Raw genomic sequence first — 25,162 nt, 5'->3', positions numbered from 1 at the left:
CGGCACTCACTCTAGCCTGGACAACAAAGTGAGACTCTGTCTCAAAAAAAAAAAAAAAAAAAAAAAGAAGGAGAGGCAAGTAGGAGCCAGATAATACAGGACTTTTTAGGCCAAAGGAGTTTGAATCCTCTGGAGAGAATACCATGCAGATGAATACCTCTCTAGTTCATTCTAGCTGTTCTGCAAACTTTAGGAAGACCAAGTAGGAGCTAGAGCAACTGCAGTAGTTGCTCTGGCCTCTAGATGCACAGTAAAGATGATAGTGAGGCGGAATATGCGGGCACACAGTGGTGGGGATGGTCATAAATCGCTGGATTCCAAATGAACATAGTGGCTCACACCTATAATCCCAGCACTTTAGGAAGCCAAGGAGGAGGGGAATGTTGCTTGAGGCCAGAAGTTCAAGACCTGCCAGGGCAACATAGCAAGACTCCATCTCTACAAAAAAGAAAAATTAGCTCCATGTAGTGGTACACACCTATAGTCCCAGCCACTCGGAAGGCTGAGGCAGGAGGATCACTTGAGTCTAGGAGTTTGAGGTTGCAGTGAGCCATGATCATGCCACTGCAAGAGCAAGACCCTGTCTCAATCAATCAATCAATGGCTGGACTCTAGACTTACTTGCAAAGGCAGAACTGACACTCTGGCAGATGGACTAAGTGGAGATTGTAAGAGAATCAAAGATGGCTTTTAAGTTTTCAGCCTGAGTAACTGAATAAATGGAGAAATTATTTTCAGAACCATTCAAGACTGGGAAAGGGACATGATTGAGGGAAGAAATTACGTTTTTATTTAAGAATGATTTTTTAAGGCCGGGTGCAGTGGCTCACGCCTGTAATCCTAGCTCTTGGGAGGCCGAGGCAGGCGGATTGCTCAAGGTCAGGAGTTCAAAACCAGCCTGAGCAAGAGCGAGACCCTGTCTCTACTATAAATAGAAAGAAATTAATTGGCCAACTGATATATATATAAAAAATTAGCCGGGCATGGTGGCTCATGCCTGTAGTCCCAGCTACTCGGGAGGCTGAGGCAGAAGGATCGCTCGAGCCCAGGAGTTTGAGGTTGCTGTGAGCTAGGCTGACGCCACGGCACTCACTCTAGCCTGGACAACAAAGTGAGACTCTGTCTCAAAAAAAAAAAAAAAAGAATGAATTTTTAGAAATGGTATTGTTGGGTTAAGGGATATACATATTAAACAGTTGATAAAATTGTCAGACTAGCCTCCAAAAACAGTATACCTATTTATCTTTCTACCAACAATGTATAAGCATGCCCATATCACAATATTTTTGCCAGCAGGAAAAAATCAGATAAGCAAAACAATTTTAATGTGCACATTTTTATTAGTAAGCCAGCTTTTTTATTGGTCATTTATTTGTACTACTTCTGTGAACTGCCTATTCATATCCTTTATCTTTATCCATTTTTCCAGTAGATATATACTTTCCTTACTGATTTGTAAGTGTTCCTTATATATTAAGAAATCTAGGCCGGGCGCGGTGGCTCATACCTATAATCCTAGCACTCTGGGAGGCCAAGGCGGGCGGATTGCTCAAGGTCAGGAGTTTGAAACCAGCCTGAGCAAGAGCAAGATCCCATCTCTACTATAAATTGAAAGAAATTAATTGGCCAACTAATATATACAGAAAAAATTAGCCAGGCATGGTGGCACATGCCTGTAGTCCCAGCTACTTGGGAGGCTGAGGCAGCAGGATTGCTTGAGCCCAGGAGTTTGAGGTTTGAGGTTGCTGTGAGCTAGGCTGACGCCAGGGCACTCACTCTAGCCTCAGCAACAAAGCAAGACTCTGTCTAAAAAAAAAAAAAAAAAAGAAATCTAACCGTGTCCACCACATTGCAAATATTGTTTCCCAGTCTGTTTTTCAGCTTTGCCCATGGTGCCTCTAATAAATAGAAGTGGTTCTGATTTTCTTGTAGTGAAATCTGCCTTGTTCTTCCTTATATTTATATTGCTTGGCTCATTTTAGGCACCATTTAAAATTTACCTGTAGATAAGTCATTACTATTAAGGATTTTTGCCTTGGGGTAACAGCTCCCAAAAGCCTTTCTGTCACCTAGGCCAGAGTGCAGAGGCATGAAACCTCAAACTCCTGAGCTCAAGCAATTTTCTTGCCTTGGCCTCCCAAGTAGCTGGGACTATAGGCATGAGCCACCATATCTGACTTATTTTTCTATTTTTGTAGAGACAGGGTCTCTTGCTGAGGCTGGTCTTGAACTCTTGACCTCAAGCATTCCTCTTGTCTCGGCTCCCAAAGTGTGAGCCACAATGCTTGGCCCTTTAAGGGGTTTTTAAAGATTTAAATCTTAACTTCAGCTGGGGCTCGGTGGCTCATACCAGTAATCCTAGCACTCTGGGAGGCCTAGGCAGGCGGAACACTCAAGGTCAGGAGTTTGCAAACAGCCTGAGTAAAAGTGAGATCCCGTCTCTACTAAAAAATAGAAAGAGGCCCGGGTGCGGTGGCTCATGCCTGTAATCCTAGCACTAGCACTCTGGGAGGCTGAGGCAGGTGGATCGCTCAAGGTCAGGAGTTCAAAACCAGCCTGAGCAAGAGCGAGACCCAGTCTCTACTATAAATAGAAAGAAATTGGCCAACTAATATATATAGGAAAAATTAGCCAGACATGGTGGTGCATGCCTGTAGTCCCAGCTACTGGGAGGCTGAGGCAGGAGGATTGCTTGAGCCCAGGAGTTTGAGGTTGCTGTGAGCTAGGCTGATGCCAGGGCACTCACTCTAGCCTGGGCAACAAAGTGAGACTCTGTCTCAAAAAAAAAAAAAAAAAAAGAAAAAAGAAAGAAATTAATTGGCCAACTAAAAGCATATATAGAAAAAAAAATTCGCTGGGCATGGTGGTGCATGCCTGTAGTCCCAGCTACTTGGGAGGCTGAGGTAAAAGGATCGCTTGAGCCCACGAGTTTGAGGTTGCTGTGAGCCAGACTGACACCATGGCACTCTAGCCTGGGCTAGAGTGAGACTCTGTTTAAAAAAAATAAATAAATCTTAACTTCATCTGGAATTTATTCTGTGGTATGGGTGAAGTCAGGACGTTCTGACTCCTGATATAGCTGAACCCTCTCTGCCAGCAAAATTATCCACAAATATAGCCACTTAACTTTATTCTCTCCATCTAACTAGCCTCCTCTACTTAGCTCCATAAAGGAAGAAGTCCAAGTCACCAGCAGCTCTCCCCCTAGGACTATCCTCCTCTCTCTGCTTCCATTCTTACCCTTCCCTGCAATCAGTTCTTCACAGAGCTACCACAGGAGTGTTGTGTTTTGTTTTGTTTTTTAACTGTAAACTTGATGTCACTCTCCTGCTTTTAATTGTCCCATGACTTCCTCCAGGAAACAGAATTAAATCCTGATTCCTTACCATGATTTACAATATCCCATGTTTCTCCAGCCTATTTCGGTAACACTCTCCTCGCCTACTAAACTCCAGCCACACTGGCCGCCTTTCAGCCTCTAGGACAGGCCAAGTTCATTTCTCCCTCAGATCCCTTGCACTTACTGTTCCTTCTGCCTGAAAAGCTCTTGCCCTAGAATCTATGGTCTAGATGACTGGCTGCTTTTTATCATTCAGGTAACGTCACCTCCACAGACAGGCCTTCCCAGACCCTGACACCATCCCATCCAAAGCGGGCCCCACCTCAGTGACTCTCCCGGCATTACCCTGTTACACTTTATTCCAAGCACTTGCCATTAACTGAATTATCTTGTTGACTCATTTATTCATGTTTATTGCCTGTCTCCCCTGCCTTTTTCCACAGAAAGTGCTCTGGAAATCAGGGTCCTTGTCTGTCGTGTTCAGCTCTGTATCCCCAGAGTCTACTGTGGCTATTATATAGCAAGTGTTCGATTAATATCTGTAGAAGGGGCGGGGGAAATCTGGGGTTTGTCTTCCTACCCAAACTTGCAAAGACTCCCTAGGATCCGTCTGATCTCGTTCAACGTCAGTAACTTTAGAGCGTGAAATCAGTCACCCCTCTCTCCCTCCTTCGCACATTCCAGCCAGGCCCCCATCTCCGACACTAAATGTGCTCAAATCCATGCAAAATCTAACTCCCGGAGGCTCGAGGCTGGACCCTGTATCGCCTTGGCGCTGCTAAGCCAAGCTTCTAGCCGGTCACCAGCAGACAGCGGGAAGTGCCAAGTTTCCGCGGCCACCGTCCAGCCCCGCCCGCAGGCGCAGGGAGGAGGAGGAGGGGAGGGCAGAGCAACTTACCAGTTCATCCGGACTAAGGACTCCGAACTGCACTCTCTTGATGATGCGCAGCGGGCATGCGCTGTCCCCGGAGGGGGGGCCACCCCCGTGCATCGCGGAGGCAGGCGCGCTGCGCAGGCGCAAACCTCACTACAAAAAGCCTGCGCCGCCTCCGCCTAGGTGCTCAGACCCCGTCGGGGCGGCCGCCGGGAAGGACCTCCCCGAGTTGGGAGGAAAAAGGCCGAGGAGGGGGAAGGTGGGGGAGGGAAAGAGGCGGGGAAATAAAAAGGAACGAAAGGAGCTTTTCTCTCCCTTTCCGGAGATTTTTTCGGCTCGCAAAAAGAAAAAAAAAAAGAGGAGGGGAAGGAAAAGGTTTTGGGGGTAGGAAGAAGAAAGAGGGTAACGAATAAATAAGTAACCGGGCTCCTGAACGGCAGAGGTTACGGCAGTTTGTCTCTCCCCCTTCCGGGAGCCGCCTTCTTCTCCAACCGTCCCGGCCGCGCTCTCGGCGCTTCTGAGAAGCGAACTCGCCGGATGACGCCTTTTATAGATTCGCCCCTGCATCCCCGCCCCTTCCTTTCCCGCCCTCCCTTGCGCTACGGGGCCGCCTGCGCCGGCCCGCACGGGGCGCGCGCTCGAGCCGTTGATCCTCCCTCCGCGGCTCCCTGGTTGGGCGGCCCTTAGAATGACGGGGAGGGGGGGATTTTTTAAATCCCGCCGCCTCCCCTCGCCGCTCCCTCCTGCGCTGAGGTTTAAGGTTTGAAGGACCAAGGGTAAAATTAGGCCGCTTTTATTCTAGTTTGGAGCACGGTTTCATCTTCAGCGGAGGTCTTTCATTAAAACACCCCCCCTCCAATTTGGAAAATGGTCTGTTCTGCGAATCGGTAATGGAGGCGGGTCCAGTTGGGTGCTCCCGAGTGGGTTCCTGGGGGGAGTGCAGGGGCAGTCCTTGGTCATGAATATGCAGTCTCGCGCTGAATATGCATGAGCAGATCAAGATGGCGAGGCCAATTGCTTGTCCGGAAGTAGCCGATATTTGTCAAGCGGCCTCCAGAGATGAGTGGGCATCTCTTGGCCTCTAAGGGAGCGCTGTACCAAGTCTTAGTCCTGGATCCCCGGCCTGAGCCGCTCGGAGAGGCCTCAGCTTGGAGGCCTGCTCCCGAAGGAGGCTGGCCACTGTCCGGGAGAGATCACTGGACCGCGACAGTCCGGGAAAAGCAGATTAGGCATGGGGCGGGACACGAAAGCCCTGGGGGATTTGGGGTCAAGGAATCTGAACATTAGGCAATCTTCCACCTTCTAGAATATTTCAGAAATAAGATGGAGGGCTGGGATCCCAAGGGATTCTCCAATAAGAGCAACTGTAGGACTTCCACTCTCCCTCCAAAGCAGAAATGACACCACTGCACAGCCACATTCAGAGTAATCCTTGTTTGATGTCAATGTCACATTACCACCCCAAGGTGGGGCACAACCACGAGGAAAGGAAACCTTGGCCCAGCGGGAATCCCCTCCCCCAGTGCAGCTGCTTGCTCTGTCTTCGCCCTAACACCTGGGAACACTCCAGCCCCAATGCTCTTCTCTCTGCTGCTGAGGGAAGTCCTCCCCATGGCCCACAGCCTGCCTGCCTCTGCCCCTTGGATCTGCTCCTCAGACTTTATCCCTTAGTTAAGACCTGATTCCTAGGACCTGGCCTAGACTCTACATCCCTTGGTCCCCGGGCTTGTTTCCAGGTCTTCCATGTACTCCCTCTCTCTCCACCATCTCCCCAAGTCACCCTTGACTCCAAGAGGTGTCCCTCTCCCACACCAGTTCTTTTCCAGTCACTGATTTGCCCATGTTTGTATTTCAGTCTCTCTATTTACCCCTGCCCCCCCAACCCCCAGGCTCTCAAATTTGATGTCACTCCTCCACCTGCCCTTCCTTCTCACAGCTGAGGTTCTGGGCCGTGATGATGGCAATGCTGCCCAACACAACCCCTGCCCCCATGATGTCAGAAGGTGCCACAGTCTCATAGAGCACGTAATACTGCAGCATCAGGGCCACCACCACCTCAGAGTGCAGGACAGCACACACCAGGGCAGGGTGGGCCTTGGTGACTGCATAGCTCACACACACAAAGGAGACCAATGCAAGGATCCCCACTGCCCCCACACAACTCCAACTCAGAGGGTCATTAGGCAGCACAGGGGTCTGCAGCACAAAAAGGCCTGGCACAGAACCCAGCAGCCCCACCAAGCCAAATAGGAAGGCCACTGTCGGCAGGCAGGAGGGGAAGTGCAGGGAACGATAGACCAGAAGCCCCAGCGACAGTGCCAGGCCTCCCAGGAAAGCCAGTACATAGCCCAGAGCAGTGTAGAGGCCCGTGGTCCCCTCCTGCAGTGTCCCTAGTCCAGGTCCCACAATGATGATTAGTCCCAGGGTGCTGCCCAACAGTCCACACCAGTCGTAGCCGCTGAGACCCTGGCTCTCGAGGCAGAGGGCAAGGAGAGCAGAGCAGACAGTGGAAGAGCCTTTGCGAACTGTGGCAGCATTGCCAGCAGGCACCACCTGAACAGCACTGTAGGCACATCCAATGCTGAGGACGTTGAGCAGGGCGTGGAGGCAGGCCCGGCCTCGGACATCAGGAGGTCCCAACAGTGGGTCGCCACGCAGTTTAAGTAGCAGGGCAATGGGGAGATGAAAGAGGCATCGGCAGATGAGCAGCTCCAGTGAGGGAAAGTGGGAAGCCTGGTAAGCCATACGGGAGAAGGGGCCCACGAAGCCAGCGGGCAGGCCCCCACCCAGCAGGGCCACGAGCAGGCCCTTGGTGGCATCGGAGGGCCGGCAGCAGCGCTGGTGCGAGGGGAGGCTGGGCGGAGTGGAGGGCGGCGATGGCTGGGTGAAGTCGGGCAGGTTGAAGTAGGGGTGACTGCCAGCCTGTTAGGGAGAAAGGAGCTCGGGCATGAGGGCAGCCACAGCCTGGGGAGCCTGGGACAGGGCAATGCCAGGCTGGGGGTCCAGGACCCTGTGGGACAGAAGAGGGGCAGGCTCTCTTGCTGAGGAACTCTTAGGAAGAGTTCCTAAAAACCCTAGAAAGGGCCTGAAAGATGGATGAGGTGGTACAATGTGGGCCTGGAGCATCTAAAGCAGGAAGCAGGGAGTGAGCAGTCCTGAAGCATCGTATTTCTCTGGGTAAGTTGTTCCTGGGAGGAGAAAAAGGACCCAGGGATGCTCTGTTGGTTTGAGGAAGGGCAGGTGGCCTCAGATGCTGTGTGTCTGTGTGATGTCACAGGTTCCAGCGACATCTGGGTACAACATGATGAATTTCATTTGTGAGTGTCTCTAGGGTAGCTGGGAAGTTTTATGGGAGGAGGGGAAGGGGAGCAGCCAGGAGCTACAGGGAGGGAGTGTTGCCCTATGTCCCCCCTGGCCCCCACACTCACCATCTTTCCTTGGACTTCCTCCTCTCCTCCTGGCTCTGGGGGCCTGGGCCCCTCAGAGCTCCAGCCATTGTGACCTGGTTGGAGTGGGGGTGGGGTTCTTCCCTGGAACCTTCCTCAGGTGGTGGTGGGCCTATTTTCTCATTGATTCCAACTCTCCATGTTTTATATTTATGTCTCCATGACTCCAAAATTTGTCTGATTTTTTTTCTCCTTATGACTAGCTCTGTGGCTTTAAATTGTTTATTTATGTTTTGCTTTGATTCAGAAAGGTCTTAAGGAAAGGGGCTCTGACAGCTGGCTCCTCTGACTCCTCCTGAGTTTTTAATTTTCCAACACCAAGGGAGGAGTCCTTCCCATTGTCCCTGCGGAGTTTCAGAAATGTGTTTCTTCTGTGTGCTTCCACCTGGTGTTTTGTTGGTGCTGTCCAAGGAGGCCCACACCAACGGCTCTGCATTTATGCACAAGTATATAAATGTGGATATTTCTATTGGTGGGGACAAAAGTCCCAAGCTGCATGTTCATCTGTGCTGGTGGTCAATGATGTGTGCCAGTGGTGTAGCGCTGGGGCCTTCCTTGCCGGTGGCCTGGTGTGGGTCCCTGAACATTCCTTGGGAGTGCGTGTGTGTGTGTCCAGGGCTGTCCCTGTCAGTGTGCTGCCCCTACGTCTGTGGGTCCCACTGGGGCTGATTGTGAATCTGCCATGTTGTGTGTCTGCGCCCTGACAGCAAGTGTGTTTTGCTCTCAGGCGGTGTGCACAGCCCAGCGAAGGGCGTGTGTGGGGAGTCCCTTCCCAAGGAGTGGGTGGTCGTGAGACCCTGCGGGGGGTGCTGCAGCGCGCCGCGCCCCGCTCGGTATCCACCCGCCCGGTGGCCCAGCGTGGCTCGGTGTCCTGCGCGGATCCGTCCCGGCGAACGCCGTCGGGCGCTCGGAGCCTAGTGTTGGTGTCGGCTGCGCTGCGCCGGCCTCCTCTCGGCGGCGGCGGCGCTGGGGGGGGACTGTTTCCGGGGGTGGGGGTGGGGGTAGGACCGGGGCGGGGGGAGCGATGATGTCAGCGGCGGCGGCGGCGGCGGCGGCGGGGCCGGGCCGGGGCCAGGCGCTGGGGGGGCCGGGGCCGGAGCCGGAGCCGGAGCCGCAGCTGGAGGCGGGCGACACCGGAGCGGCCGGGGGCGGCCAGGGTGATGAGCCGGGCCTGGCGGACGCGGCGCCATCGCAGTCAGGTGGGCCCCGGGGCGAACCGGGCAGGGCCAGGGCGGACCGGAGCCAACTGCCGGGCCCCCTTTCCCGCTGCCCGGCGCCGCGGGGGCCCCGGCCGCGCCCGGCGCCCAGACCGCTAGCCTTTGGGGTTGACCTGGGGGCTCAGGGGTCGGGGGCTGAGCCTGGCCCCGCCCCCGGGCGCGCGCGGCGACGCTGGGGGGCGACTAAGGGGGCCCGGGTATGGCGTCCGAGCGAGCAGCGGCGGGGGGGCGGGGGTGGGACGCGATCGCCTGGGGCAGTGGAAGGGGACGTGCTTACTCCCTCTTTGAAGGGTTAATTCTGCAGCCTAATGTCCCCCTCCCCCAGTGGGGCAGGTTGGGGGTGGGGTGGGGCGGGTGTGAGCCCGGGCAAGCGCTGCAAGCTGCTGGGAGGGCGATGGCGTAGGAGCCAGGCAGAGAGGGGGAGGGGTGGGCCGCCCAGCGCCCCAGAGTTGGGGTGTGCGGGGTGCGCAGGGCGAACTGGGGCCCCGGAACCGCCGCGCCGTCGGGGCAGGGTTGTGGCTGTGAGTTTTGGAGATTGTGTCTCGTGCTGTGTTGTGGGTCAAGGTAAACCTCTCCTGGGCACCACGGTTTGCTGGTCTGGCAGCAGGGATCCAGATAGTGCCCTCCCTGGGCTATGGAGATAGAAAACCAGGAGGGGTGTCCAGTGTTGTGGGGCAGAATTACAAGATGTGGCCCTGTGGCTTTGGGTGACAGATGGGCATTCTAAGCAGGGCACGATACTGCTGTGTGCGGAGTTTTTTCAGTGTGGGGTTGTATGTATGTTTTCTACCAGCATGTGTTTTTTTGCATGTATGTCTTGTGTTGCACATACAAACTGTTTATGAACTGTTTTCTGCACATCTGGCATGGTGTATTGTGTTGTGGAGGGCGCCAGAATGCAGGGTGTATGTGCCCATTTGGAGGGGGTGGTTGTAGACCTTTGAGTCAGAAGGCGTCATGTCTGGGTCCCATTTCTGTAGCCTTGCTGAGGTGTGGTCCAGTTGTGGAGGACAGGCCAGAAGATGGGTTTGTGTGTCTGTGATGAGCGAGTCACTTGGGGGCTGCACATCTAGAACTCAGATCCTGCAGATCATGAGGGGATGAGAAAGCCCAGGGTGTGTCTTGGGTGCCCGTAGCTCAGCTGACATCGGTGTGAGGGGCTTAGGGTAGGATGTGCCAGTTGTGTTTATGGGATCTTAGGCAGCCAAGCAAGAGGAAGGTCTTGTGTTTGCAACATTCTCCATGGGATTCTTTTGTGACGTTGTTTGTGGGAGCCTGTCTGGGCTGCTGGGCTGGGAGGCGAGCTGGTCAGAAAACACATGGGAGGGAGGTGGCATGACAAGGGCAGTGTGGGCCTCAGACCTGAGAGACCAGCTGCAAGCTGTGTGTGTGTGTGCGTGCGTGCCTACCTTCTGCGCGCTTTAGTGGTGGTGGGACTGCCGGGGGCAGAGGGAGAAGGCTGTGGGGGGGAGATATGTTATGAGGAAGGTGCCAGATAAATGCGGGGCAGAGCAAGGGCAACAGGCGGAGGCATGGGTGTTGTGGGGTGGCCCAACTAGTCTTCTACAGGGTCGGTGTGCTTGCCCCGAACTGGCCTGCCTGGCGTGTCAGGGTCACCCGGAGGAGAGGCTGGGCGGCTGCAAGGGAAGTGAGCTTAGACAGAGTGGCTCCCTGGCCATGTTTATGTAAAGGCCGGGTGTGACTCTTGTCACTAAAATGGAAAAAAGAAACGTGAAGTTTTCAGCCTCCTCCCGCTTCGCCCCCACCCTCTCTCTGCCCCCCTTGCGGGTATCTCTGACGCACGCAGGGCCCCACTGCTGCAACTGTGGAAGGGCCTCGGGTCGGAATTCGCTCGCTAGGCAGATTCCTCAGAACAGGTTTTCCTCACCTTTGGGGCCTGGGCCCTTCTGTAGGAGTGTGTGTGTGTGTGTGTGTGTGTGTGTCTCCAACCCTGCACACCACTGTGTACTGTGCCTGGCCTGGCAGGGAGGATGTGTACACACTGGGGACGGGAGGGCACAGGGGCCGGGAGGGGGCTGGCTGCTGTGCAAAGCCTGTACAACAGGTGCGATGACGATGACAGTGGTGAAGGAGAAGGAGCCCTAGATTAGAGCTGAGTTCTGGCGGCTCTGCCACTTCCTTACTGGCACTTTACCCAAGTGAGCCTCAGTTCCTCATCTGTAAAGTGGGGCTAATTACCTGCCCTACCTGTCTTCCAGCAGCACATGGGTAACAGACCTGGAAAGTGACTACAGTTTGGGGGCTGTGCCATTGCCATCCCCCGTCAGTCTTCTGCTAGCACTGAGAATCCCCTTCTCTAGACTTTCCTAGTAACAGTAGCAGCAAACACTTATTTAGCACTGACTGTGTACCAGGCACTGTTCTCAGTGCTTTTACATGCGTCACTCAATCCTCACAACTGTGCAAGTAGGAGCTCTAATTACCTCCCTTTTTCAGGTGATGCAGCCAAGGCCAAGAGAAGTTAAATAATTTGCCCAAAGTCACTTAGCTAGAAAGAGGTAAAGCTATATTTGAATGCAGGCAGTCAGGTTCCACATCCTGTGTTCTTAAACTGTTGTACTCTGCTGCCCTTCTGGAGCATTCGATGGACCTTTCTGCACCCCCACACACACGCACACGCCCTCTTCTCCCCAATTTCTGCAGGTCTCAGCAACTGCACCAGTCCATCTCAGAAAACCCGTGTGCTCAGGGAGTCCCAGCCTAGGGCGTGAGATGCTAAATCTCTGCTGCTGTATAATGTGGGTGCTGGCCATAGGGGTACAAAAGGCTGATGAGTCAGAGAAGAAATTGTCCTTGTCCTGTGGGTCAGGGAGGGCCAAGGAGGTGGCATTTGGGTTAGATCTTAACATTCTGGAGGTATTTGAGAAGAGATCGGGGAAAGGACATTTCTGGCAGGAGAGCCGGCACGGGCAGAAGCATGGGGGTGTAGGATGTGTAGAAGCTGGAGAGCACACTGGGTGTGTTTTTCTTTTTTAGAGATAGGGTCTCACTGTGTTGCCCAGGTTGGACTCGAACCCCTGGGCTTAAGCGACGCTCCTGCCTCAGCCTCCTGAGTAGCTGGGACTCCAGGTACGTGCCACTGTGTCTGGCTCACACTGGGTGTTTGAAGAGAGCACAACATAAGGCAAGATCAAAAAGGAAGATTGAAGCTAGACCAGAGCCCTTAAATGTCTGGTGGAGGAATCTGAACTTTATTCTGGAGTCAGCAGGGACCACTGAAGGTTTCTGAGCCCAGGCGTGGTGATACCTGAGCTGTCATTAGGGATGTTGACCCTCAGTGGGAGGAGAGTTGGGTGGAAGAAGGTGAGCCTGGAGGCTGGGGGATAGTTGGCAGGCCATGGCCTGGGACTGCCGGAGTATTAACAAGGACCTGAGCTAGTTTGGGGACCAGAGGCGGGTTGAAGGGAAGGCTTCCAGAGCTATTCCCAAGCTCTGCCACAGTTTCAGCCAGACTTATGACTGCTGGATGTGGAGCAAGGGAAAGGGTGGAGTCAGACATGACACATTTAGCACTTAGCACGTGAGACCTTGTGTGGTGATTTATGTAACCAGCTGGCTGCCATAGGCCCCTTCAGGGCAGGAGCCAGCAGTATGGCACAGGGAAAGATTCAGCATCTGGGGTCAGCTGGGCCTGGATTCAAATCTCCACTGCTACTTACAGGCTGTGTGACCTTGAGCCAGGTACATCCCTCTCTGAGCCTGTTTCCTCTACAGTAAAATTGGGATAATACCCCATTATTTCAAGATGGCCTTTGAAACAGGATGGTTTGATGATGCCCGATATTGAGAGGAGCTTTCTGCCTTGTAGGTGGGTGGGCCCTCCTGGCCAAGGTATCTCTTCCTGTCTTTGAGGTAAGATGTCATATCTGAGAAAATGTTGCCAGTGACCCCTGAGTCTGGGGTACACAGACTGGTGTTCCTTTTTTTTTTTTTTGAGACAGAGTCTCACTCTGTTGCCCGGGCCAGAGTGCCGTGGAGTCAGCCTAGCTCACAGCAACCTCAAACTCCTGGGCTCAAGTGATCCTTCTGCCTCAGCCTCCCAAGTAGCTGGGACTACATGCATATACCACCATGCCCGGCTAATTTTTTCTATATATTTTAGTTGGTCAATTAATTTCTTTCTATATTTTAGTAGAGACAGGGTCTCACTCTTGCTCAGGCTGGTTTCGAACCCCTGACTTTGAGCTATCCCCTGCCTCAGCCTCCCAGAGTGCTAGGATTACAGGCGTGAGCCACCGTGCCCAGCCCAGACTAGTGTTAAAGTCTCACTGTTCTCAGTTCTGTTTTTTTTTATGTTTTCTTTTTTATTTATTTATTTATTTATTTATGTTTTGAGACAGTCTCACTCTGTTGCCCAGGCTAGAGTGCTGTGGCATCAGCCTAGCTCACAGCAACCTCAAATTCCCAGGCTCAAGCAATCCTTCTGCCTCAGCCTCCTGAGTAGCTGGGACTACAGGCATGCGCCTCCATGCCTGGCTAATTTTTTCTATGTATTTTTAGTTGGTCAATTAATTTCTATTTTTAGTAGAGACCGGGTCTCGCTCTTGCTCAGGCTGGTTTTGAACTCCTGACTTTGAGGGATCTGCCCGCCTCCGCCCCCCAGAGTGCTAGGATTACAGGCATGAACCACAGCACCCAGCCTAGTTCTGTTGCTTTTAATGGGTTCCTCCTTGGAATGTGTGTGTGTGTCTCTGTCTGTGTAAATAAAGGTAGAAAAACAAAATGGGTGGCCGTTTTGAGGCTATCATTAAAGGAGGCAAGGCAGGTGAAGCACCCAGAAGTGTATCCGGCAAATTGTGAGTGTCCCAGAAGTGGTCAAGTACTCAGTCCAGTACTGAGGATGCTTCTTTCCTGAGGGTGGATGGACTCCAGGCAGACTTTGAGGGCAGGCTCATTCATTTCCAAAACATGTTTTACCTCCCATTATGTGCTAGGACTATTCTAAGGATTGGGGATACTGCAGTGAACAAAGCCAACAAAAATCCCTACTCCCCATCCTTTGGAGCTTACATTCTAGACATAAATGAGCAATATGGTTTTTTTTTTTTTTTTGAGACAGAGTCTCACTTTGTTGCCCAGGCTAGAGTACCGTGAAGTCAGCCTAGCTCACAGCAACCTCAAACTCCTGGGCTCAAGCAATCCTAATGCCTCAGCCTCCCAAGTAGCTGGAACTACAGGCATGCACCACCATGCCCAGCTAATTTTTTCTATATATATTAGTTGGTCAATTAATTTTTTTCTATTTATAGTAGAGACGGGGTCCCACTCTTGCTCAGGCTGGTTTTGAACTACTGACCTCGAGCAATCCACCCGTCTCAGCCTCCCAGAGCGCTAGGATTACAGGCGTGAGCCACCGCGCCTAGCCAAGCAATATGTTTTACTAAGTGCCAAGGAGAAAAATAAAGTAGGGTAGGGGGGATAGGAAGTTATGGGAGGTGGGGGGTGACCAGGGAAGGCCTCCAGGAAGGTGACTTTTGAGTCAAGGCTTAAAGGAAGTGGGGCAGTGAAGCACAAGGCTATCTGGAGGAAAGCACATTCCAGACAGAGGGAACAACAAGAGGTAGAGCATGTCTGGTAGCCATGCGCAGATTCCCCACCTCAGTGGCACCTCTGAGGTACAAGCAGTCAAGAGGAGAGAAACAGAACAAACAAAACATTTAAAACCACAGAGCCACCAAACTTACCACAAAGCCCGATTTCTGCCTCTTTTTCTTCAACACTTCTCCCTACCGTTTTCTGGGGCCGAGTTCCAAGATCTAGGTACTGCCAGTCATTAGCTCATTTAATCTTTACAACTGCCCCACAGAGTGAGACCTATTCATCACTCCCCCCTTATAGACAAGGAAACTGAGTATAAAGACGCTACGTAACTTGCCCAGGGTCACAAAGCTAGTATCTTCTCCACCTCCCATCAGCCCTTGCAGGGCAGTAGCCAGGCATAGGGCACTGGAACTCAGGAGAGCTGAGTCCAAACCCCAACTTGGTTAGCGCTTGGTTCCCTCGACCTGAAAGGGAGGAGTTTGGAGTATTCAATTTCTCTACACCAGAATCCTCACTGTGGTCACTGAGTGTTGGAATGAGGTGATGCAGATAAAATGCTTAGCACTACACTTTGCACATAATAAGTATTTCATAAATGGCAGCTACAGAGACCATGATGATGATGATTCTGGGTGATGTCCAATGGCCAGTCCAGCTTCGTATCTTTGTTGTTCTAAGAAGCCCTGTCAGGCCTTGTTCAAGTATTGTAGCAGTCAGGTAGCCACCAAGCACACCGAATATGGTGTGGGTGAGCAGGGCTGGCCAAGGGGGTGAACGGGGACTGGAATTGAACCTCAACTTTGTTCACCTGTGCAGGCTGCTATCTCCTGGGGGAAGGGGCCTTCTAATTTTCAGAAAAGCACCCGATGGGATATTGGTGCCCTAGCAGGGGACTTCATTGTGGTATGGTGAAGTCATCAGGAACACAGGCTTTGGAGCCAGACTTCCTGGGATCAGATCCCAGCCTTGCTACTAACTGGTCATATGGCCTTGGGCATCTCTAGCATCTCTGAACCATAGTCTGTCATTTTAAAGTAGGGAAGCTAACTTTTACCTTTCAGAGTAGTGATGAGGAGCAAATGAGATGCTATTAATACAAATAAAGCACTGACTCTTGGGGTCCCAGTGGGCCAGTGGCTGTCATGGAAGGGAGTGGGAGGCCTGAACACTAGCCATGGGATTCCCAAATTGTCCACGATTCAGCAGCTGACAAGAAAGCATTTGACCCTGATCTATGCCTGACAGTCAGGGTTGTTAAAACTTTTGAATATCACCCCTGTTTACCACCTTCCTTCTTCCTATCCAGGATAGATGTCAGAAAAATCTTTTGGGGCATGTGAGATGGGGTATGTGTGAGGGGAACGCCTCTGAATCCAGATAGTATGTGTGATAAGTGGGAAAAGAACATTTTTCAGGGGATTGTATGAGGGACTCCTGATGCAGGATACCTGTTGGGACATGTGTGACTCAGGGCATTTGGAAGATGCCCCCAAAGAGAGGCGAGAGCTCCCAGGCTTCGTGGAGGGCAGATAAGAAGGGCTCAAGAGCTCTGCTCTCAGGTCAGCAGGCCTGGATCTGCGAACAGACTTCCCTCACCTGTTATCACCAGGTCTGTGTGACTTTGGATGAGCCGCCCAGCAAGAGGTGAGGTAGGGGTTGCAGTTCCCCTCTTTTTAAGCCAAAGTCCCTAAGCCACCAGGTCTCAGTAAGGAGTGAGGCCCAAGTCTCCTCACTCCTAGTCTGGTTACCTTTCCAGTGCCCTCCAGAGACTTGATCAAGCTGGTATTTGTATGAGTCAGTGGTCTTCAGTGGTCACCTGGCAACTGGGCCAGAAACACCCCCCCTCTAAGATTAATGGGGTTTGGGGTATGTGAAGAGGTCCCCTCCTAATTTGAATACCTACCATATTAGGTCCAATAAAAAAGCTCATACAAATATATTTACTTTTTTGTTGTTTTTGAGACAGAGTCTCACTCTGCTGCCCAGGCTACAGTGCCGTGGCGTCAGCCTAGCTCACAGCAACCTCAGACTCCTGGACTCAAGCTATCCTCCTGCCTCAGCCTCCTGAGTAGCTGGGACTACAGGCATGCGCCACCATGCCCGGCTAATTTTTTCTGTATATTTTTAGTTGGCCAATTAATTTCTTTCTATTTTTAGTAGAGATGGGTCTTGCTCTTGCTCAGGCTGGTTTTGAACTCCTGACCTTCAGCGATCCATCCGCCTCGGCCTCCCAGAGTACTAGGATTACAGATGTGAGCCACCACACTAAAATATATTTAGATGTAAACAAGACCACTATGGTAAAAGACAATCTTTTGATTTCCTCTGAGCCCCAAAATTGGACCAAAGGGACTTGAGAGTGATCTGCCAGGCTTCCCTGAAACTATGGGATTGAACTGTGCTGCTGTATTGTTTGGAGGTGAATCAGAATATGCAAATTATCTTGTTGCTGTTAGTCTCTGGGCCAGCAGAACACGGCTCTGCAATAATGTGTGTGGCTCCCTAGATTTGATAGTACACAGCTAAACAAGTAACCTGACAAGGCTCCTGGGAGAGATCAGGATTTGCAGAGCAGCCCAGATGTCCTCTCTGACCCCAACACTGTGCCACTTCCCACTTCCTGAGGTCCTTTCCTTCCCAGTTTCCTTCCTGAGGACGCTTTCCTGCCTCTTCCTCTAAGTCCCCCGACATGGTTTCTGTTTCTCTACAGAAAGAACAGGCCCAGCAGAAGGGACTCGCTGAGCCACCGCCCGCTCTGCTCCATGTTGGCTGTGCTCTCAGGTAAGACGTGCTGAGAGAACCGCAGCTAGGAAAATTAGACCCAAGGCAGCAGGCCAGCGAGGGCAGCCATTTTGTCTAGGCTGGGGAGTTCTGCGAAATGGCTATCAGTAGTTGTGGGAGCTTCCTCCTTCTCCCAGTGAGAGAGAGATTTCCATTGCTTACTTCTCTAGGCTGTGGCTTTAGAGGTCATGGCCCCTTCACCTTCACCATGACCTGAGGTATCCCTGGCCTCTTCCAGCCCTAGATGTTAGACATACTGGCCTCTGACATTGGCCAGACTTGGGTGGCTAAGGGTTAACTTCTGTAACCTGAAGTTATTCAGCCTTCTACTAGTTTTTGACCAGTCCCTGACCCCCTCCTAGCTCACCTCCCTGATCTTAGAGGGCCCTGTCCCTCTGCCCAGCCTCTAAGACTCTGAGACTCTTCCCTGGCCTTTTCTGCTGTCTAGGCTGGAGCCATGCCCCCTCCTGCAGAGGTGACGGACCCGTCCCACGCCCCTGCCGTCCTGCGCCAGCTCAATGAGCAGCGGCTCCGTGGCCTCTTCTGTGACGTCACCCTCATAGCTGGAGACACCAAGTTCCCTGCTCACCGCAGTGTCCTGGCTGCTTCAAGTCCCTTTTTCAGAGAGGCTCTGCTCGCTTCAGCCCCACTGCCCCTCCCACCAATTACTGGGGGCTCAGCTCCCAACCCTGCTGCCACCACAGCTGCCTCTTCTTCTTCCTCTTCTTCCTCCTCTTCCTCCTCCTCCTCCTCCTCTTCCTCCTCCTCCTCTCCCCCTCCAGCCTCTCCCCCTGCTTCATCCCCACCCCGAGTCCTGGAACTGCCAGGGGTCCCAGCAGCTGCCTTTTCTGATGTCCTCAATTTCATCTATAGTGCCCGGCTTGCACTACCTGGTGGCGGAGGGGACGGGGCAGCTGTAGCAGAGATCGGAGCTTTGGGACGTCGGCTGGGCATCTCCCGCCTGCAGGGCCTGGGGGAGGGAGGCGATGCCTGGGTCCCTCCCACCCCAGCCTCCATGGCCACCTCACATCCTGAAGACAACAGCTTCGGGCCTGGGCCTAGACCAGCTGTGGAGTGGGAGGGTGACGGGGCTGAGGCCCAGGGCCCTGACTTACATCCCCCATTGTCCCGGCGGCCCCTCCCCTGCCCCCGATGTGGAAAAAGCTTTATCCATCCCAAGCGGCTGCAGACCCATGAGGCCCAGTGCCGACGGGGTGTCAGCACTCGGGGGTCTACAGGGCTGGGGGCCGGGGGCTCTGGCCCCGGTGGTCCTGCAGGAGTGGATGCCTCAGCTCTGCCCCCGCCCGTGGGCTTCCGAGGCGGCCCCGAGCACGTGGTGAAGGTGGTGGGCGGCCACGTGCTGTACGTGTGTGCGGCCTGCGAGCGGTCCTACGTGACGCTGTCCAGCCTGAAGCGACACAGCAACGTGCACTCATGGCGGAGGAAGTACCCCTGCCGCTACTGCGAGAAGGTGTTCGCCCTCGCTGAGTACCGCACTAAGCACGAGGTGTGGCACACCGGGGAGCGCAGGTGAGTAGCCAGGGGCCAGTACTCAGAGACCACAGGGACAAGGGAGGGAATAAGCAGTGCAAGGGGCCTAGACAGTCATCCTGAGACTAGCCCTGCTTACCCTCACTCACCCACCTGCCTCCCTCCAGCCCCAGTTCCTTCAGCTGATGTCAGTCAGCACCCCCTCTACATGCTGTGTCCCCTAAAAGGAAAGAGAAATTTGCCTTCACTGGAAAGGACTGTGGAAGTGCAGGCATGCCCGGCAATAGTTACAATACTCAGAACAGTGTCTTGTATTTCCATATGCAGCCCCGTTCATAAGTCATTTCCCTGTTCTGTCATTCGGGCTTCAGAAGGTGGCTGTGTGAGTTAGGCTGGGTCCCACATGGAACAGCTGAAGCCAAGTCTCACAGCCAGTGGGGGGTGCTGAGCTTAGGATGGTGGCCCTCCTGAGGCTGGCAGGGTGAGACAAACAGCATGAAAGGGGGCGAGCAAATGACTGGGGAAGTTGTAGGCTTGTGTGGAGGGCAGTAGAGGACCTGGGAAGCTGAGGCCCTACCTTCAGGGCCCTTGACTCAAGTGGCTCTGTTCCTGCCCTATTCCCTGCTGTCCTGGCCCAGGTACCAGTGCATCTTCTGCTGGGAGACCTTTGTCACTTATTATAACCTGAAGACCCACCAGCGAGCCTTCCATGGCATTAGCCCGGGCCTCCTAGCCAGTGAGAAGACACCCAATGGAGGCTACAAGCCCAAGCTCAATACTCTCAAGCTGTACCGCCTACTCCCCATGCGGGCAGCCAAGCGGCCCTACAAGACCTACAGCCAGGGAGCTCCAGAGGGCCCCCTTTCTCCAAACCTCAACACACCGGCCCCTGTGGCAATGCCAGCCAGCCCACCACCCAGACCTCCACCTGTCCCAGAGCCTGGCCCCCCACCCTCTGTCATCACCTTTGCTCACCCAGCCCCCTCTGTCATTGTCCATGGGGGCAGTAGCAGTGGTGGAGCGGGGGGTGGGCCGGCCAGCACGGGAGGGTCCCAGGCTGCCTCGGTCATCACTTACACTGCTCCCCCGAGGCCTCCCAAGAAACGGGAGTACCCACCTCCTCCCCCAGAGCCTGCAGCCACACCCACCAGCCCAGTCACAGTGGTCAGCCCAGCCACGGCTGCAGGGCCAGCCACGGCCACCACCACAGAGGAGGCCAAGGGCCGGAATCCACGGGCTGGGAGGACTCTGACTTACACAGCCAAGCCAGTGGGCGGGATTGGCGGGGGCGGGGGTCCCCCTGCAGGGCCGGGCCGGGGCCCCTCTCAGCTACAGGCTCCACCTCCACTGTGTCAGATCACTGTGCGAATCGGGGAGGAGGCCATTGTCAAGCGCCGCATCTCAGAAACTGACCTGCGTCCTGGGGAGCTGAGTGGAGACGAGGTGGAGGAGAGTGAGGACGATGAAGAGGAGGAGGAAGACGAGGAGGAGGAGGACGAGGAGGAATCAAAGGCTAGTGGGGAGGACCAGCTCTGGAGACCCTACTACTCGTACAAGCCTAAGCGCAAGCCTGGAGCTGCCGGAAGTGGCGGTGGTAGCAGTGGGCTGCCCCGAGGCCGCCGGCCACCACGTTGGAGGCAGAAGCTGGAACGGAGGAGCTGGGAGGAGACCTCAGCAGCCGAGAGCCCAGCAGGGCGTGCCCGCACTGAGCGGAGGCACCGCTGTGGGGACTGTGCCCAGACCTTCGGCACCCTGAGGAAGCTGCGAAAGCACCAGGAGGCCCATGGTGGGGGCTCCCACAGCTCCCGGGCTGGACGGAGGCCTTCCACCCGCTTCACCTGCCCCCACTGCGCCAAGGTGTGCAAGACGGCAGCCGCTCTGAGCCGCCACGGGCAGAGGCATGCTGCTGAGCGCCCAGGGGGCACCCCCACACCTGTCATTGCCTATTCCAAGGGCAGCGCTGGCACCAGGCCTAGGGATGTCAAGGAGGAGGCCCCCCAAGAGATGCAAGTCTCCTCATCCAGCGGGGAGGCAGGTGGCGGGAATGCTGCTGCTGAGGAAGCTTCCGAGACTGCCTCACTCCAGGACCCTGTCATTTCAGGGGGTGAGGAGCCCCCGGTGGTGGCAGGAGGGGGCAACTATGCATACCCACCTGTGCAGGAATTTCCACTGGCCCTCATTGGGGGCAGCCGGGATCCTGGCGGTGGCAGGGGGAAACTTGGGAATGAGGGGCCAGGGGTTGCTGGTGAGGAGGACCGGATAGAAGGGATGGGGGCTGCCAAAGTCACCTTCTACCCTGAGCCCTACCCACTTGTCTATGGCCCTCAGCTCCTTGCAGCCTACCCTTATAACTTCAGCAACTTGGCTGCTCTCCCAGTTGCTCTCAACATGGTCCTACCTGATGAGAAAGGAGGGGGGGCCCTTCCCTTCCTACCAGGGGTCTTTGGCTACGCAGTGAATCCTCAAGCGGCACCCCCTACTCCCCCAACACCACCCCCCCCAACTCTTCCTCCACCAGTTCCCCCTAAGGGAGAAGGGGAAAGGAAAGGGCTTGAGAGAACCCAAAAGGGAGATGTGGGGTGAGCTCTGGGACCAGGTCCCCCTTTCACCAGATGCCACCCTCCCTGAACCCTCCACCACTACCAGCTCTCTGGCCTCCCTGCCCCTTGGGAGCCCCTCCACACTCTTGTGCAGGGACTTGGGGGCTCCTGGAGCTCAGGGGTCAGGCTGCTTTGTGTGAGATTGTAGTTTTCCCATCTCCTGGGAAGGGATCTTTGGTGGTTCCCCTCTCAAGCTTCCTCCAGGGAATGGCCTCCATGAGGGGCAGGGCCAACTCCCATCCTTACTCCAGCCCTTCGGGCAACTGAGCAATATACTTATCTGAATCTCTACTCACGGCCCCCACCAGCTCTGAATGTCTAACCTGCTCCTCTGATTTGTAAACCTAGGGGGAAACCATCTCTCTCACCTAATGATCCCCCCTTGTTCTGAAGCTTTCTCTAAGCCCTCCCCCGGATGCTTCCTAGCACATTCCATTCTTTATGGCCCAGGGCCTGGACCAGACCATTGTGAAACCTGAACCCACACACCTGGGAGCGTGGCTTTGGATTCCATTCTTCCCAAGAGTGGGTTTCTCTGTCCTTGTCTCCTTTGCGTGAAGATGCCATGCCTTCCTTGGCTTCCATGCCTTTGGATCTTCCATATTCTTCCCCAAACCCCTAGACTTTGGAGATGGCCTCTCCCAGTCCAGGTCAAGGAGGTGTTGGGGGGAGGGCTACCCCTCTGTTCATAGCTGAGCACTTTCCCAGCCCAGGGTAGAGAAATCTTGGCCCTATCTTGACCCCCAAATCCAGTGATCCCCAGATTCTTCCAAGGCAGAAGAGGTGAATAGGTCATACCTCTTCCTGTCTCTACCTATGGCCTCTTCTGGGCTAAACCAGATTTGGGGGCCAGGAGGGAAGAGCTCCATGTGGGATGGAGAAGGGAATCTACTTTCTCCCTGTTTTTTTCCTGATGGTTTCTCCCAGACTAGACCAAATAGCCAGAAAAAAGATGGGGGTCGGATGGGTGGGTAAGCCCAAGATTTGCACATGACCTTCCATCCTTACCTTTACCCTCATCTTCCCTCACCAATCACTCCAGATGGTTTTGGGGGAGCCATTCTATTCTGCTGGTGGGCTTTGGGGTATCCCCACCAACTTTCCCTCCAGAATAGCACCTTATACCCCGTCTTTGACTCAGTTCCCCACACCCAAAGATCCCAGCCTAGGGATGGGGTGCAGGGACGATAGTCCCTAATCCCTAATTTGCACTAGTTAACCCTGGTCAGGGGTCCCTATACTTCCTTCCAGTGGGGGAGATGAAGAAATGTTTGCTCCTAATTCTCTTTGAAAACTGGGCCTCCCTGCTCTGTGATTGGATGAACATTTCCCATCCTACTCACCTCCCCACCAAAAAAACAGCTCACAAGGGAGAGCCTGTTTGGGGGAGCAAATTTGACAAATGGGAATTAGTGGAGTGCTTGTTTAAAAAGGGGAAAAGTTGCTGTCTTCAAATGGCAGCCTTTCCCCAGCTACTGTTTTATTGGGCCAAGATGGCTGCCCTTGCAGCAGTTGCTGGGAGGGCAAGATCATGGCTTCTGGAGGGAGGCGAGTTTAGAGGATGGCCAGGAGCATCCTGCCTCCCTCTACCCCTCCCAGCCCACAGGAAAGGGGAAGTTTTCGACAGGCTCCCTGAATGTTAACCATGGAGGAGACACTCCTTCATTCCTCTGTCTCTTTGCACTTTTCTTGGTCTTGGCCACAGCCTGAGTGAAGAATTTCCTACTGAATGTACCAAGTTCCAATTTTTAAGGGGGCGAAAAGTTTCAAACAGGGAAAAATGCAAAAAAAAAAAAAAAAAATCACTAAAAATTCTCACAAATCTTGTTTCTGGCACTTTAGAAAAACTGCGAAAAAATACATAATAAAGAATACATATATATATCTACACACAAATTATATATATCTATATATACAGCGGAACCACAAGAGAGACTGAGGAAGGCCTAGAGGCAGGGGCAGATGTGATGACAGTGCCCCTATATCCTTAACCTGTACTCCTCTGAGGCAAACAGGCATGGGACAATGGAAGGGGTTAAGGATGGATTGGGGAATTTGAATTTCAGAATAGGTCAAAATTCTAAAACTATGGACATTTTGGGAGAATTGAGATTGTAGACAATTATTATTTTTTAAATATGATTAAGGAAAATAGCTTCCAGAATTTGGTGGTTCTGGGCAACAAATGAGATTGTGGCTAAGTGGAGATTAAAATATATGTATTTGAGCTGGGGAATTTGAATATTGTGAGTTTCAGATGTTGGAAATACGGGATTTTGCAGTTTTGTCTTTTGAAAATGATCAAGTCTTGTCAGTTTGTGCCCTCCTTCCCCACGTTCCCTGGGAAGAAGGGTGACGGCAGAGTGGGAAGGCCACTGGTTCTGTGCCACAGCACGCAAGATTTAGAATTCTACAGACTCTAGCTCTATACGTAGTGAGGACCCAGATTTAGAGAAACTGACCAGTATTTATCTCCGCATTTGTGTGTGTGTCCAACTCTCTAGGCCAATAAACCAACAAGACAAACAAACTGTGCTCCACAGTGGGATGCTAGGTGCAATTATTTGCGTGGCTGGTGGGTCTGGGGGGAAAAAGACATGCTAACCTTGTCCCACAGGGATCCCTGGGAATTGCAGCCTTATGCTCCCTCTTAGGATAACAACTTCCAGCAATGTAGGTGTGAGGGCTTGTTGACTCTAGGTACTTCGCTGTAATTGCTGTAGCCAGTAGTCTTAAGCCGACCTGGTTCCAACCTCCAGGCAGAAACATTAACAGATAAGTTCACATAGCCTGATGTACACAGCTGCTGGGCGCATGATCTGCATGTCCAGAATGGCCAGCCCTACCTTAAACCAGGTCTAACCCTTTTTCCAAATTGAAAGGAAACTGAGGCACAAAATGTGTGATGGTCATAAGACACAACCTTTCTTTTTCACACTCCCAGCCTACCCATTGGCTTTGACTCTTTGCCCCTCCTCCTTCCCCTGTATCTCTCCAAAATATACATACATACAGTTATGGGAGGATGGGCAGGTAAAATGGGTGAAGCCGGTGAGGTGGGGAGGGGCTTTGAGGAATTCTGGCACAAATAACTTGACCTGAGTAGGCAGCCACTAATCAGCTCTAGCATATTGCTGCCAACAGGGGAATTAGGCCTACTGGTACTATGGTTTTTCAAATTTTTTTCAAGGGAAGCCAGAAATCGAAATTTCTCTGTGAAATATCCAAATTTTAAAAGTAGCCAAATGGCCGGGCACTGTGGCTCATGCCTTTAATCCTAGCACTTTGGGAGGCCAAGCTAGCTCCAAAACCAAAGTTCCAAAACCAGCCTAATCAAGAGCTGAGACCCTGTGTCTACAAAAATTAGAAAAATTAGCCAGGTGTGGTGGTGCACATCTGTAGGAGGCTGCGGCAGGAGGCTCACTTGAGCCCAGGAGTTTGAGGCTGCAGTAAGCTATGATGATGCCACTGCACTCTAGCCTGGGTGACAGAGTGAGATTCTGTCTCAAAAAAAAAAGTAGCCAAATAATTCAATTTAAAATCATGCAGGCCAAACAAAACACAGTTGCAACCTCTGATATATACTGTATAGTACTTCTGTTCCCATTTTCTCATCTGATCTTCAGACAACATTATGGAGCATATACTATTATTAGTTTCATTTTACAGTTGTGGAAACTACATACAGAGCAGTTTGTTTGAGCACCAAAGCTACAACTTGGAGATCTTCAAAATGCTTTTTTTCTTATTACAAATACATGCTTTTAGAAATTACCTTTTTTTCATTCTAAAGATATTACTCATTACAAAATATAATTACAGAAATGTAAAAGTAGAAATGACCGCTAGTC

The 25,162-nt window shown here is 52.9% G+C and overlaps 3 protein-coding genes across 5 annotated transcripts in view; 1 reads left to right on the top strand and 2 right to left on the bottom strand.

The window, feature by feature from the left end:
• Positions 1–4,736, bottom strand: part of POLR2A (RNA polymerase II subunit A) — a 32,612-nt gene extending 27,876 nt beyond the window's left edge. The window contains exon 1 of the mRNA XM_012776317.2: positions 4,239–4,736. Within this exon, the coding sequence (XP_012631771.1) occupies positions 4,239–4,331 (93 nt within the window). The 5' untranslated portion in view covers positions 4,332–4,736. The remainder of the gene's footprint in view (positions 1–4,238) is intronic.
• Positions 4,737–5,633: 897 nt separating this feature from the next.
• SLC35G6 (solute carrier family 35 member G6) lies at positions 5,634–8,633 on the bottom strand. 2 transcript variants are annotated; one of them, XM_075994126.1, is made up of 2 exons: positions 7,643–8,633; positions 5,634–7,402 (listed from the first exon to the last, which is right to left on the bottom strand). In XM_075994126.1, exon 2 carries the CDS (start codon positions 6,957–6,959, stop codon positions 6,120–6,122), a length of 840 nt encoding a protein of 279 aa, XP_075850241.1. In that variant the 5' UTR covers positions 6,960–7,402; positions 7,643–8,633; the 3' UTR covers positions 5,634–6,119. The 2 variants fall into 2 exon arrangements, with proteins under 2 accessions (XP_075850241.1, XP_012631785.1); XM_012776331.3 differs by having other exon boundaries at positions 5,634–7,136.
• A 50-nt stretch (positions 8,634–8,683) lies between these two features.
• Positions 8,684–23,841, top strand: ZBTB4 (zinc finger and BTB domain containing 4). 2 transcript variants are annotated; one of them, XM_012776340.3, is made up of 4 exons: positions 8,684–8,859; positions 17,150–17,220; positions 17,669–18,750; positions 19,350–23,841. In XM_012776340.3, the coding sequence occupies exons 3-4, from the start codon at positions 17,678–17,680 to the stop codon at positions 21,292–21,294; spliced, it is 3,018 nt and encodes a 1,005-aa protein (XP_012631794.2). In that variant the 5' UTR covers positions 8,684–8,859; positions 17,150–17,220; positions 17,669–17,677; the 3' UTR covers positions 21,295–23,841. The 2 variants fall into 2 exon arrangements, with proteins under 2 accessions (XP_012631794.2, XP_012631797.2); XM_012776343.2 differs by lacking the exon at positions 8,684–8,859 and adding an exon at positions 9,301–16,083.
• Positions 23,842–25,162: the final 1,321 nt, after the last annotated feature.

The sequence above is a fragment of the Microcebus murinus genome, chromosome 18 (assembly GCF_040939455.1).
Source record: "Microcebus murinus isolate Inina chromosome 18, M.murinus_Inina_mat1.0, whole genome shotgun sequence".
In the NCBI taxonomy this organism is placed as follows: domain Eukaryota; kingdom Metazoa; phylum Chordata; class Mammalia; order Primates; family Cheirogaleidae; genus Microcebus; species Microcebus murinus.
The sequence above is the reverse complement of the archived record's forward strand: the minus strand, read 5'-3'. Positions and strand labels throughout refer to the sequence as shown.

What these genes read in the sequence shown, in the direction of transcription:
- ZBTB4 (XM_012776340.3), top strand. Translation starts at nt 17,678, where the DNA reads ATGCCCCCTCCTGCAGAGGTGACGGACCCGTCCCACGCCCCTGCCGTC. An exon ending in TGGCACACCGGGGAGCGCAG is followed by an intron (nt 18,751 to 19,349) that starts GTGAGTAGCCAG and finishes GTCCTGGCCCAG; the next exon opens with GTACCAGTGCATCTTCTGCT.